At 48.3% G+C, this 14,660-nt stretch overlaps 1 protein-coding gene across 2 annotated transcripts; it reads right to left on the reverse strand.

Moving 5' to 3' along the window:
• Positions 1 to 114: 114 nt before the first annotated feature.
• CNOT9 (CCR4-NOT transcription complex subunit 9) lies at positions 115 to 14,477 on the reverse strand. 2 transcript variants are annotated; one of them, XM_075028657.1, is made up of 8 exons: positions 14,312 to 14,477; positions 9,708 to 9,887; positions 8,505 to 8,620; positions 7,082 to 7,191; positions 6,188 to 6,297; positions 5,103 to 5,201; positions 2,502 to 2,593; positions 115 to 1,802 (listed from the first exon to the last, which is right to left on the reverse strand). In XM_075028657.1, the coding sequence occupies exons 1-8, from the start codon at positions 14,333 to 14,335 to the stop codon at positions 1,628 to 1,630; spliced, it is 906 nt and encodes a 301-aa protein (XP_074884758.1). In that variant the 5' UTR covers positions 14,336 to 14,477; the 3' UTR covers positions 115 to 1,627. The 2 variants fall into 2 exon arrangements, with proteins under 2 accessions (XP_074884758.1, XP_074884759.1); XM_075028658.1 differs by having other exon boundaries at positions 115 to 1,796; positions 14,312 to 14,473.
• Positions 14,478 to 14,660: the final 183 nt, after the last annotated feature.

Here is a 14,660-nt window from a genome sequence, read left to right on the forward strand (position 1 = left end):
CGTACTCTCCCCAGCTCACATCCCCAAGCTGGCACAGCCGCCCCTTCCTCCCGCCTGCAATAAATCCCCCCCTCCAGCTTGCCCTCCCCAAGAGACCAGACCAGGAGCAATCTGTGCTGGCGCTGGGGTTTTATTATTTATTAATCCGAACTTACAAAAAAAAACCCCAAAAACCCAAACCAAACAGAAGCATTTTCACACCCTGTCAAGGTCAGGGTGTACAGGAAGGAAAACAAGGTGATAGTTACAAAACAGAACCCCAGGGGCAAGGAAGAGGCCATGCTCTGCCCTTGTTACGCAAGGCTGTGAGGGGAGGAGGGAAGGGAAACGAGATGGGATTTAAGACACTGTTGGCACGACACTGCAGATGATCAGCAAAATGGGCTCCTCGAGGAAGGGGGAGAAATCAAGTAGCTGCCCAGGCTTGCCTGCAGCCAAGAGCAGGCTCCACTGCAGCAGAGCAGAGGAGCTCCTCAGCTGCTTCCAAGAGCCTGCCGTGACCACACTAACCCCCCAGCGCAGGGAAGGCAGGTAAGCAGCTGCTGGTCCAGTTTAATTACGGTGGGGCCAAGGCAGACGCCAAGGCTGGTCTGAAAGCTGAAATGGATGCACCCGGCTGGCAGAGATGAACTGGAGGGGGGGAAGGGAGGGGGGGCAGGACTGATTGACGCCTGGCAGGCAGCGGCAGGCATGGAAGCTGACATACCTGGAGCCCGCAGGATGTCGCTCCCAGCTGTCCTGTGGCAGGGTATCATCGGTCAGTGGCCTGCCCACCACCACAAGGCAGGTTTCCTAATGCTGAGCTCCATTTGACAAGCCAGCCCCGCTGGGCAAGAGCTGGGCTAGATGAGAGACCAGCACGCATCAGCCCCCAGCTGCTGGTTAGCTGCGGGAGTGCACTATTTACAGCACAAGAGCCACAGTCCTGCTGTCTTCTCCTCCCCCAAGAGCCCTGGGAAGCAAGCTTATGACGTGCGGGTTCATCGCAAGTAATCCACCCCTCCTCCTGGGGCAAGCACCGCAGTGGCCCGGCTCCAGCCACTGCCTCTGTGCCAAAGGAAAGGAAGAGAGAAGATCGCTGCACCAGCCAGATGCAGAGCCAGGAGCAAGGAAGTGCTGGCAGGGAAGAAAGCTGTCCCTGGGCTACCTGCAGCTGAGTAGCAGTCTTAAGAGGGGATAAAACAACTGGATCAGCTTTTATTCAGCTCACTCATCTAAACAGACATGTAAACAAGAAGTGACAAGGAACCGGAGGGATGTGGCATGCACACCCCATGTCACACACTGCTTGGGCAGAGGCTGAGCTAGCTGGAAGAGCGGACATCTGCACTACCCCCTGCCTGGCAGTGGGGGGAGAGATGCCAGCCAAGTCTCCTGGAGAGATGGGGATCTCTACAGATTGTTTTTATTGATTTTTTTTTTTTTAAGCTGTAGTATCAGCATTTGCTGGTGTTGCGATCCCCGGAGGCATGCTGCATTGCTACAGAGCAGCCCTTTGGCTGGGTGGGGTGGTCCGACAAGCTGGCAGCCAGCTGGTGTGCCCAGTTTGTTGCAGAAGAGGTCACCTGTTCCTGGTTCTTTGTAAACCTGAGCTGTTTCTTCCCCGGTCCCCCACCTCCCCCAGCAGTCATTGCGGAGGAAGAGGGATGCCCCGTGGGTCAGTGACTTGACCCTCTTGCAGGTTCTTGACAAGCTGAGCCAGCCAGCGCTTTGTGGTGGTGTCATCCTTCAGGACCTGGGCGAAGGTGGTGTCCTTCAGTTGGTCAGGAAGGCACTGCCTGAGAGCTTCACGTGCCCTACATCAAGAGACAAGAAACGGGGCCCAACAAATAAACTCACAGGGGCAAGAGGGGAGCAAACCCCACTGGGGACACAACACTCCTTTGCCTGGGGGTCTCCCTGGCAGGGCCACCCAAGGAAAGAACCAAGCAGCAGCACTGCAGCACATGGCACTCAGGCAGCCAGCCCAGCTCCCATCCCTCACACTAGACCTCACCGAGCCAACTCCTGTGCCCTGACACCCATCAGTCAAGAGCAATGCGATGCCAGGAGAGGCCAAGATGACAAATATATACCCAGCGGCTTTGGGCAGAGCTGCTGATCAGCATGAAATCAGTTTGTATTCCCTCAACTGAATTTCATCTATTGGCTTCTACTAGCAACAGCCCACATGATGCAGAAGAGGGAGAGCATAGCATACCTTCTACCTCAGTCCCTCCCTTGTACCTAGTTCAAGCCACATTTGAGCTCAGGTAGTTGTAGCTTGCACAGCTTGAATCTGCACCAGACCCAAACAGTCACTGTTTCTCCCATGTACCACAAAAGCTCCTGGACTAGCAATAAAAAACCAAACCAAAAACCCCACCTATTTTCCACGCTGCGCTAAGGCTGACATAAGGACAGACAAGGAACCTTGACCCTCCCCAAGTGGGCACTGTAGAGAAGAACTGCACTTCCAAGGGAGTGGGAGAAGCCCCTGCCCAAACTCCTAAAATGTTTACCTGGGGTTATCGGAAAGGCGAAGGTAGCAGCGGACGACATGTTTCAGTAGCCGTGCCGACGGCTCCTTGGAGAGCTGCAGGACCATTTTACCCTGTTCGACAGAGGCCAGTGCCACCAGTTAAAGTCTTTGTAAGAACACCTTCACAATCAGCAGAGACTGGGAAAGACCATTAAATCACTCACTTTGGCTTCCCATGCATCACAGCCCATTACCTTTCATCTAGATATCCTGCATGGAGCCCAGCACTCTGCTTGCCAAGATGCCTTTAAAAGCAGCTAGCCACGACTTGGAAAGGATTCTCCCAACAGCTTGGGGAAAGCTTGTCTCATCTCTGTTTGGTTTTTACCTCCCCGGGACTGCTTAGTGGTCCAACCCTCTGCTAGATTAAAGAGAACCTGCGGTTTCCCCCTGGTACAGGAAGGCAAATGTACCCCAAACACTTTGATAAGCTCAGGCTGAGTCACCCCGTGAGGTGTGCTCCCAAGCTCTGCAACCCTCCCTGTTCTCATCTGTGCTGCCTTCATCTCAATGCCCTTTTAAAACCTTAACAATAGCCTGGGAAACCATGCCAGAGCACTGGGCTCACCCACACCACATATAGCAAGATCCACATCTGGTCTTATCATGCATCCAAGAGTTGTATTTAATTTCTCCTACATCCCTCATTAAGCCATTACTGGGAAGCAAGACCAGGGCAGACCTCCCTGGCCCAGCCTCTATTTCTCACACTATGTAGGACTTTGCACATGGTTGCACCTTTGAACGCACCCAGCCTAGCACACAGTGTGGATGCCTTCACATGCCTGCTTTAAAGGAGTTTAACAGTCTGCTTCCTCATGTTCAGGAGTCAATCAGGTCTGCCCAACAAGTTGGGGTTTTTTCCTGTAAAACTACATTGGTTAGCACTAAGCATTTTCCTCATTAGCCAAGTTCACCCATATTTGGATAGTCAGCCAGTCAGCAATTAGCAGGTCCCCCTCATCTGCCCTTTTGCAAGCTTTCTGTTCTCAGCAATTCCCCAGGATACCAGTATTTCTCTGAAACAAAGAACAGGTCAGAGAGCTCCTCAAACCTCTCCCAGATGGGAAATACTAACCTGCTCTTTTAAAAGCATCCAATACTTGCATAACATTTTACGCAGTTATCAGCAGACAAGGAAGTAAATCATCACCCTCATGAGACAGAGTACACTATCCCAATTGTTGAAATAGAGAACAGAAATGTCTATGAACATTTTCATCTTTCTCTGTAGCACTATGGAATATTAATCATGTCAGTGCTTCACCCAATGGTGGTATTATACCACAGCTAGCATTTCTTCCATGCTGACACAGTTTTACACACCCACATCCTTCCGTGTTCATACCCTTCCCAGCCATGGATTCTTCCTTGGTCTCCTTCCCTCCCCTACCCCAGGGTTTCTAATTGCATCCTTCACTTTGCCCCCGAGCCAGATGTACTTTCATCAAAGCAGATCCTTTTCTTGAATGCAAAAATCATGTCACATTGCATATTATGTACATCAGCTCGTGATCGTTCATATTTTGCTGTTTGTGGGTGAATTAGGAGGTAACATTTTCTTTATATTTGGGAAAACAGACAGACAAATAAATATTCCCAATGAAAGTATCAACATTTAGGCAGAGAACCAGCATTGCAAAGCGCTTAACTTAATGCTGCATTTTCTTCTCCTGAGACTGCTCTTTAAAAAACAAGCAACCAAACAAACAAACACAAAAGAAGGACAACAGCTATTCCAGAGCAGACATGTATTCCCCTCAGCGAGCTCAAAGATAATAAAGCTCAAGTTGGGGCTATTACTCCTGGGATGAACAAATTATGAGTACCCAAACTTCTCCTTCACAGGGGACAGGGAATGGACAAAAATTGCCTGCTCTTTCTGTGTTCCAACACAAGAATTAGAGTCATAAGCAGCAGCTAGTAGGAGCCAGGTTCAAAGAGAAAATAAAGGAGGTTGGCCTTCCAGGCAGCAAACAGGAAACCCATGAAACTCCCTGGTAAAGGACACTGTGGACACAAAAAGTTTCCATGGGTTTAAGGGAAGGATAGGACAAACACTGGGGGTTACTGCATAGAAAACGCACAACTGGCCTCAGAAATCCAAAGTTGAAAATAGCGGGCAGCTGCAAGACTGTTATAAGGGCAAGTATCATATATGCTTGCCCTGCTCTTACTCCTTTGCTCAACCTGCTACTCTTTCAGCCTGTTGTGGGAGACATAAATGGGAAATGTATCCATAATCTGAGCAGTGGGATCATTCTTACATAAAATTGAATCAATTCACATCCAGCCAACAACCCTGAAAACTCTTTTTCTTCTCTGGACATGTTTACCCATTTTATCTTGGGGACTTAGTGTATTAGAACTAATATGTGTTCTCTTGACATGCAAACCAGAGATATACAAAGGAAACATATGGAAGCAGAGAGCTACAGTGTCAAAAGCAATAAGCCCAAGAACGATTTGCCTTCCTCATCCTGTACTCCAGCCAGAGAGCAGTAAAGTAGCTGCTGAAAAAGGTAGCTGTTAGAGCATAATTTTTTCTTTTTTTTAAAAGAGGGGAAACAAATAATCTTACCAGTATCATGGCAACATGGGAAAACCGCTCGTAAGTCTGACAGATATATGCCAACCCTGTGTCATCCAGGAGGATTTTCTGAAGAATAAATGTAGCAACCTAGAATGGGGAGAAAGCAGAAAAGAAAGTGTATAAACAACTTATCTATCCTGAAAAGGAACAGCCTTTGTGCTGTGTTCTTTTCTAGGCAGTCCCAGAGCTGAAAGGCCTTTCAGCAGGCAGCAAATCCTTTACTTGGTGAAAGTTTAAAGCCAAAAGAAAATGCAGGACACTACACAATGCTTTGCATCTCTGGCTAAAGAGATGGACGCAAAGCAGCGTGTACAAGGTGGCTGGATGCAGGTTGCATAAGACAGCAACTACATAAGACAGTGCTGGGCCACTCAGGACAGCCTCAGGATTACATCCATACTACTCTGGTCACAGGGCAAGAAGCAGGAGAAGGACCTGTCCCTTGGCCCTGCCATCTAGACAGCAAGATGATTTTGGTTTTCATCTTGAGCATTATCGATTCATCATGAGACACGTGACTTTCTGGAAGAACCTCAGCCAGCTACGTCAGCAGGCTTCACCAGAAAAGCACACACAGACTAAAACCTGCAGCCAGCCTACCTGGGTCATCGGACCAGTTTAACCACAGATCTGAGCTCATGGGGGAAAGAGGCCCCTGATCAGAGGAGACAACGAACTCGTCCAGTGTGGTGAGCATTCCCACAACCACCACCAACAGCTGCCGCCAAACCTCTGCACTGCATAGCTACAGCATTTGTTCTTTCAGGCCAAGGAAAGTTGATCCAGCTCAGCCCTGAAAGTTACTCTGCACGGCTGCAAAGGACGGAACAGGTGCTGAGAGCAGAGAGATCTTTCCCAGCAAAACTACCAAGCTTGGGAACTCCAGCTTAGTTTGGCGGGTTTGATTTGTTTGTTTTTTCAGGAGGTAAAAACTCCATCCAGAGTTCCCCCAGCATTTGCAACAGGACACAAGCCAACTCTGCAGGTTACTGGCTGCCTGCTCAGTCAGAGATAAACAAGTCTTAATAAGGACAAATAAGACAAGTCTTAATTAGGACAAAAAGAGTATGTACCGTTTTGGAGAGTTCACTGCCAGACTCCATAATGCGTAAGCACAGGGGGATAATTTCTGTTGTCAGTAAGAAATTTATCACTTCTTGCTCATCAGTTTTCACCAAGGCCCCTTGAAGGAAAAACAAACCCCAAAATCAATACATGATAAATTGTTTCAAAAAAATCTCACCTTTCAAAGAGGGCCTATGCTGTGTCCTCCCCAGGAATCATTAAGTCTGAATGGCAGGCAGAGCAACTGTCGGCCTAAATACCTTGCAGCACATGGCTGGAGAAGAAATCGTTCTGGCAACATAAAAGTAATCAAGCTGGGTTTGGGGTTGTTTGTTTTTCAGAAAGGGGATGCATTCTTGGCTGTCCCCCTGTGGTAATACAAACACAAGAGGATCATACCACCCACAGCAACCTCTGTGAAGAAGTGCATTTTAAGACCCATTTTATGCATTGTGAGAGAAATGTTTGGGGCAGAAAGAATTAAAAAAAAAAACCCAACAAGATAAGGGTAAGACAGGGCAAATACACCCAAGTCAATCAATGACAAAAACCCAAAGAAAGCCAAGTCTGCACCCACCCATCCCAGTGTCTAGCTGGCTGGGCTGAGGGTGAAGGCACAACAAGCCTGCAGGTGCTTGCACTCACAGAAAACATATTTTTGGCAATGCACCCAGACTTCAGTATTTTCTTATTAGTGAAAAGCCCAGTTCCTACACACCAAGAGGAACGTGCCTCCAGAACTGATGGAAAAGGAGCAGCTCCTCCTGTTAACACTACAGGACTCAGAAGATCCCAATAAAAAGAGACCTGTGATTTTGATCGTGCAGGTCTCTATACGCACAGCATGAACTGCATCCAACTTGATAAGAAACCAGTGCTTCAGCATTAGTCTGGCTGCTTACCAATCACTCCGAGGCTCGTAAGCCGCAGGTACTCAAATGGACGTGTCTTGCTAACTGTGTGCAAGAAGGGGTACAGGAAGAGAGGGATATGAGCTGCCAGAAAAGCTGACCTGCAAGAAAGGGAGAATATGCAATGTGAGAGACAAGACAAAAAAAGCGAGCACACAATCCAGCGTTACCATGCAGAGCCTCCTGACAGACACCACTGCTGGTGCTCCTCAGAAGACGGTAACAGTTTGTTCTCTGATGGAAAGGCATGATTTAAATTCTGCACTGGACACAGCACAAAACCTAACACCCAAGCTGTCAGCTACCTGCATTGCTGCTTCCAGCTCATCAGGAACAGAGCACATCCTGTTGTTTTTGTTACCCCTTACTGCCACCCAGTCCCTCTGCTTTGTACATTCACTGTAGCATTTCACCTTGCAGGCTCCCATGAGCAGGGACAGTCAACCATAATGCATGTGCAAAGGATCTGCATGACAGAAATCCAGACTGGCTGATCTCTAGGCATTACCACAGCTTAAATGGGCACAGCCACCTTTCCCCAAGAGTCCTCACACTGCCTTCTGAAAATGGTGAAAAATACAGACTGCAGGGAGAAACCTGGAGACTGCTCTGCTAGCAGAAGGAAGCTCTCTTGCACAGTCATCCAACATTCTTCCTCTGTTTTCAGTTTTCAAATTTTAAATGTAAAGGTGTGTGGTGTAAAACTACCGTATTTCTTTGGATATCATCTCATGGAGGGTTGCTGTATAACACTGCTTTGCAGCAGCTGAAAAACAACTTCAGCTATGCAGCACTTTCATCTCAGCAGGAACGGAAGCATGAGATCATGGATCTGTGGGTAGTTTTCTTCTGAGTTTCAGCTACTGATTTTGGCTGAACCAACACCATCTTTTCCCCTGCTGACATGGGGTGGACACAGATTGAGAAAACCTGAAGTCAGGCAGGAGGACTCCAGACATGGCTCCACTATTACTCCCTTGCCACACACTGCCTCTGGGAAGGACAGTCCTGCTCATTCCACCCTTTGGACAGCTGGTCTAAGTACCTGTAAGCTGCTAGTTTAAATAACTATAAGCTCATTAAAACAAGGATCCTGCACACAGCACTCAGCACAAAGGCTCTCTTATCTCTGGCTGAGCTCCCAGGAGCCACAACCCAATGTTTTCAGAATTTGCAGAATCTCAAGATGATCCACAGAATGCAATGCATTTAGGATCACCATAAAGCTGTCATCCTGATAATCTGTGCAAACAAGTGAAAGCAGCAGGCAGCTGCCTATCTTCCAGCTCTGTCCTCTGTTCCACTTGCCTTGGTAAAAAAGAAGAAAGGCGCTTATGTGCTTCTGGAGTCAAACAGACAGGCTGAGCTGTCAACATCAACACCTCAGAAAACTCAGGCACTTGCAAACACTTACCTCGTTTCAGGATGCGATGCAACACACTGTAGTAGAGCTAAAGCATTGCAGACTCTGTTGGACTGATGGGCTGTCAAAGTCGGAGGGTTGATTGATGGATAAATATTTACAATTTCCTAAAAATTAACAGATGAAGAAAAGTTAAAAGAGAAAAACATGAGAAAGCTGCACCAAAGCACTTGCCGAACAAGTAAGTATGGTGACAGGCGATGACAGTCTGCTTTCACCAAGCACCGCTTTGAAGTTACCTGGCAGCCACCATGCTGACCAGGCAAGGGCAGAGCTGGGTCAGAGTCAATTTCACAAGGAGTCACAGGAATGTATTCAAACCTTACATTTCAGTACAAAAAGGGTTAATTTGATTTCCTGCCTCTTTACTAGTGTAGGGACCACTTTGTTTTGAATTCCAGTGTTCGTTGTTCCTGTGCCTAGAGGCAGAGCACACCCACTCTATTCAAACTGTAGCTGCTGGTACTCTTCTAACTCAATGCAGGTGAAGCAGCTGAGGGAGAGAAATCTGATTCAGAAATCTGCCTACTTCCAACTATAGCTCCCTTCTAATTTTCTTCACTTGTTTCAGGGCCACTCTGAGAACAGTTTGACATCGCTAATCCTGCATTCTTTTCTTTCCTTCTTTGGAAGAGATTACTAGATTCGGCAGTGAGAGATAGCCAGTCATCAGCTGTAGAGTAGTCTGCCCAGAGATAAGCTGAGCTGCTTCATTTCACATGAAATGCAGGTACATTCACTAGAGCAGCAAGCAGCATTCCCATGCTGCCCTTCCAGTGGGCTCCCTGCAAGGGCAACCTTCTGACCAGGATGTGCTCAAGCTCACGTAGAACAAATCAAACCAGAGATCTTAGGGGTAAAGACTGTTGTGGCTCTGCTCTGACACTGTATGAAAATAAACAGAACGTGATCCACAGGGAGCTCATACAGCCAAGAGCTAGCTTGTTCCCCTTCCAACTACGTATGTTATCTAATTAGAAATCTTACAGTCTCTGCACACATCGCCTTGCTAGTGATGATTAATGGCAAATGGGCTTGCCACATCTGCTCCCCTCACCATGTGACCCAACAAACATCATACAATGGCAATAAGGGACTCCACCACTGCCTCCCCAGATCTGCCCCATGGACACACAAGCGCTGCAATGTGCTGGTGCTGCACCATGGAATAAAGATGCTGCCAGTCCTACTCACCTGAAGGAGTGCTGCAATCGTGCCAAACGAGTGCCACAGCATCGGGGCAAGGTCAGGCACAGACTCACGCTTCTTGCTCAGCTCCAGCAGCGCATTCTCCCGTGTCTCAGGGCTGGACAGCTCATTGATCCACTGGTAGATCTTTTCGCGGTCAACCTGAGCCAGCGCTGTTGGCACAGGCTGGGAAGGAGACAAGAAAACTTCAGTCCAAACATTTTATCCAGGTGTCACAAAAACTCTTCCCGCAACCTGGCAGATAAACAAAAAAGTGCTCAAGAAACTCCTGACTGGGGGAGGAAGGAACTAAAGCTGCATTAAGATGCTCTGGATATGGATCCCTTCCTTAGATTAGTCTTATTATTTCACCTATTTGAAATGTAAAGTCTTTACTTTCTGGCCTGACTCATCAGGACAATCTCTCTTAATCCGCTTGTCAGTAGTACCTTGTGACTTCATTCAGCAACGTAAGAGCCATGCTGCTGCCTGCCTACGCCAGCAGAGCTCCCAGGGAGGTCACACACACTTTAGCCAGCTATCATTTGCTCCACCTGCATTTAGCACACGTTCATTTCATGCTTCAAATGCAAGCTTCCACAATTTCAAAGTAAGGCAGATGCTACCTTTTTCTCTCCAAAACCATCCAAGACATTGGAACCTGCCAATAGGATTCACCCAACGTACCTGAGAAAAATATTCATACAAATACTGGAAAAAGTCTTACTACTCCAACATCAGACACTGTCCACAGCCAGTAACATCTGCTGGTAGAGACATCTCATATTCACCCCATGTATCTTGTTTACATTGTATGGAGCTAAAAGGGGATTTTTCCAAGACTGATTTTGTGCAAAAATTCCTGTTCAAATTAAACCCAGAGAAGGGTACATCTATATTCATAGTCAAGGCACATTTTCTACTACTCAGGAGAAATGCAGGATTTCTATTCTGCCTTCTTGGAACATCAGGGAAAGAACAGCATCAAGGCCAACAAGTTTTCAAGCCAAAAAAAAATGAGGGAGGGCTGGGAAGGAAAGGAAGAGAAACAGGGACTGTGGAATTGTAGCATAGTTTCTGTGGAGAGGGAAAGGCGCAAGCCTTTCAATGAAAGTTTGTCTCATACCTCTGCTGGCACAACAAGCACTCAAGGTGCGAACAAATGCTCAGCAGGCTTCCTAAGTAGACAGTTTGGCGATTCAGACACAAAATTTTGAGGAAGACAAACAGCAGCAATAAAACCTCCTGCGTGAACACTTCCAAAACCCAGATTAGAACATACTCAAACATTCTGCTGTAGTGTTTACTATTCAAGCAAAGCACAGCCCTATTCATATGCTGCTGCTCCTGAGCTAGCGTGCATGCAACCACTCAGCATCTCCACGTGTACAGCAATCATGGCTGGGAACAGAGAACGGACTCTATTTCTTCTTTTTTTTTTCTTTAAAAAAAACCCAGACCGAAACTCTTCATGTGCTTACCATGACAGATGTGAGCACTGCCTGTACCACACTGACAACAACGCTACTACTAAGCAGCTAATCGCTGACCCACTGAGGAGAATAAAAGTCCTGTTCAGGAACTGAAAGTGGCTGGAACCAAACCTGAAACCATATGCCAGAGGCAGGGTCCCAGAACTGCAGGAGGGATGAAGGGAGACTTCTTAACCTTTGGCAGACCTGTCCAGAGCTTTCTGCCTCTATTGCTGCAAAGGTGTCCCTCCTCCATTCATCCACATATTAGATCCAAAGAGATTACGTCCAAAGAGATTCTTCCTCAGCTGTTGAGATTTCTTTCTCCCCCAGCCACTTCCATCATTATTATTTAACTCAAATGTCTATATATATGCCAATGTGCTGTTATCAGTCCCTGTACTCTAGGGCTCAAATATCTCTTTAGCTGTTCATCTTTCCTCCTATCCTTTCTTCTCTCTTGTCTACTCAATTTTTAATTTATTTTTTTTTCCAGAACCTCACACTAAATGAGTAACCCTGACAAATTTATTGTCCTCTTACACTTGGGAGTGCAATTCCAATGGCAACTCCTACACTGGAGCTCAGAAAGAGAGGGAGAATGAACAAAGACCATTTGTTTTTATTTGGGATGGTAGACTGACAAGCAGTGTAGCAATAATGTTGTTATAATTGTGTTATCTAAAGCTTCCATCTATTTTTCTAGACTCACTGGAAGTTTCAGTTCCTGAAAGCTTAAATACATCGACCCTTTAAAAGCACAATCATGTGCTTGTGATCCCCAGAGAATACTAAGTAGATTTTCCACACAATTAAGTTTATGATGTCCAATATCTGTCTTAGCCAGAACCAACTGCTTTTCACAGGCACTACAGTTGCTCCTCTCATTTTAGTTTACATTGAAAGAGACACATTTTTTTTCCTAGTTTCCTACTTTATTGTTGTTCCCCCTTCTCCCTCTAAAACGTAAAATTCTGGGGAACGCTGAGGCCTACATACAAATACTGCAAGCTCCAAGACAGAACCCTGCCAGGCAGACTTTCCCTTCCACACAGGGAAAGCAAAAGTTACCAACAGTACCTCAACACAGCACAAACTAGCCACCTTTGCATCAGGAAAGATCTTGTAACACCCTCCTCAAGAGAAACAACATTACCTCAAACATCCATGCCTGATTACATTTCCAACAATCACATAACAAACTGGATTTAGGCAATTGGCTTTCTCTTCCTGAGCAGTTGCTGCTAGGCACACTGGTAAAAATACTGGCAAACCAAAGCAGAACACTGACTAATCGGATACATGTGCTTTTTAAACTATTTTGACAGATCACTAACTCAAAAATACCAAAATGAACTTTGAACTTCAATAATAGTGAATTAGCTAGTTTGAGTTGGGCTTTCAGTGCTTACTGCTAATTACAGCTACATTTATTGTTTTTAGCCTGTTCTCGAGCCTCTAGCATGTTATGCTGTCTTCAGGTCCGAAATCAAACTGTCAGTTCTGCTCCCACCAGCATCACTGTATAAAGACCAGTGCTCTGGCTTACCACAACTTTATCACAACAGTGTTCACAACACGTAAAGGGATTCCTGAGCCAATTCATGACCCTACTAAGAGGTAACGTTATTTACCGCAGCTCCCAAGCACATTTCTAGCACTAAAGATCCTTCCCTGTCACCTTTAGTCAAAGCATACTAACCGACTGTGGTAAGAAACATTTCAATACAGAACTACCAGGTGGTGTGAATTATGTATAAATTAAATATACATTCAAATGAGTCCCCAAATAAAGTTGATTTCTATTCCTGAAACAAATTATTTTGTTAAAATCGTCTTTTTAAAAAAATCCTTCTATAGAGTGGTGACTAGAACACAGATAGAGGATTAATGGGAGATACAACAGTCCCTGATGCATTTTTGACAAGCACTTAGGAATTACATTGCTATAAAAACGTAAATGCTGATTAAGAGAGTTCACTATGACCTTGCACACCATTCTACGCTCCGGAAAGCGTCACTTTAAATCAGAAGTATTTGCCAGCACTCCAGGAAACAATTTAAAGTCACGAGCACTTAAAATGGGAAGACTTAAAAACTTCTCTCAACTTATGCTCATAAGTATTTTACTCACTCTTGTTTACTTGTTAGTCCAAGCAGATCCTTGAGCTAAGTTCCTTTGAAAACAGCTCTAACTGCTGGTCTTGCAATACACCTCCCAACCCCAATACACGCCAGAGACTCAATCAACTCTAGGAAGTCTTATACGCACGACAAACGTGCATTTGGAGAAGTGAAAACCAAAACACAAACCCGCTCAGATGGGAGATAAGATGCAGTAACCACATCGTTCAAACTCAGCTTCCGTTTTTGAACCCAACCAGGCCAAGGTACCGCTCCTCTCCCACCAGCCTGAACATCAGGCACCTCATCCCACCACGGCAGCTTCCCGAGGGGAGGAGGGCAAGCACCAGCTACGGACAGCACTGCAAGGTGTTGGGGAAAAAGGAAGAAGCAACAGGCAGTCTCTGCTTTTCCTCCCGCTTGCATGCCGCCCTGAGGAGCTTTTCGCTATCTCCTCTTTCCCTCTGCAGTTGAGGCCAGAAGCAGAAGAGCTCCCCAGAGGACGTGGCCGGGCATTCAGGAGGTGTCCAGGCGCAGCGCGGGGGAGGGAGCGCAGGGGGGAAGAGGAGGGAAGGAGGGAAAACCCGAAGTGGTACACACCGGGCTGAAGGAGCGCAGCCGGGGCACCCACCAGGGAAGCCCTCCTGGCCCCTGGGCGAGCCACCCGGTCCCCATGAGCAGCACAGCAAGACACGGCCGCCTCGGGGAGGCTCAGAGGAGTCCCGGGGGGGGGGGGGGGCGCAGCCGGAGCGAGAAAGCGCTCACTCCCCGCCTCCCCGCTACCAGAGGGATCCCGCCGCCCCAGCCGGGCACCGGGGCGCTGAGGGGAGGGAGCTCACCCAGGCTGCGACACCCCGCGGCCCAAAGCCCTCCCCGCCCCCGCCGCGGGCGGCCGAGGGGAAACGTCCCCCTCACAGCTACGAGCGGCCGCGCTCCCCGCGCGGCCTGCGCAACGGGGTCCCCTCCCCAGCCCCAGCCCGTCCCGCCCCGCCGGGGCACGCAGCCGCGCCTCACCGCCGCCGTGGCCAAGCTGTGCATGGTGGGGAGCGGTGCCGCTGCTGCCGCCGGGCCCGGCTCAGAAAGCCGCCGCCATAGACTCAGGTCTGCCCCGACCCCTCACCCCGCCCGCCGCGACGGAGGCTGGGACAAGGGGCGAGGCGAAGGAGGCGAAGGCTGCGCGCATGCGCGCGGGCGCCGGCCGGGCTGCGCGGGCAGCGCCGAGGCCAAGAGGGCGGCTGCGGCGCATGCGCGCGGGCGGGCGTGGGGCGCGCCGGGAAGGGCGCCGCCGCGCTGACGTGAGCGGGCGCGCGCGCGCGCGCGCGTGCGTGCAGTCGCGCGGCGTCTGGCGCTGCTGGCCGGTTCC

The sequence above is a fragment of the Buteo buteo genome, chromosome 5 (genome assembly GCF_964188355.1).
Source record: "Buteo buteo chromosome 5, bButBut1.hap1.1, whole genome shotgun sequence".
Classification (NCBI taxonomy): domain Eukaryota; kingdom Metazoa; phylum Chordata; class Aves; order Accipitriformes; family Accipitridae; genus Buteo; species Buteo buteo.

Excerpts from the sequence above, each read along its gene's own strand:
- CNOT9 (XM_075028657.1), bottom strand. The coding sequence starts at position 14,335 with ATGCACAGCTTGGCCACGGCGGCG. Across the intron at positions 8,621-9,707 it reads CGATTGCAGCACTCCTTCAG|GAAATTGTAAATATTTATCC; the intron begins GTGAGTAGGACT and ends GTTAATTTTTAG. Across the intron at positions 5,202-6,187 it reads GCAGTGAACTCTCCAAAACG|GTTGCTACATTTATTCTTCA; the intron begins GTACATACTCTT and ends TCCCCATTCTAG.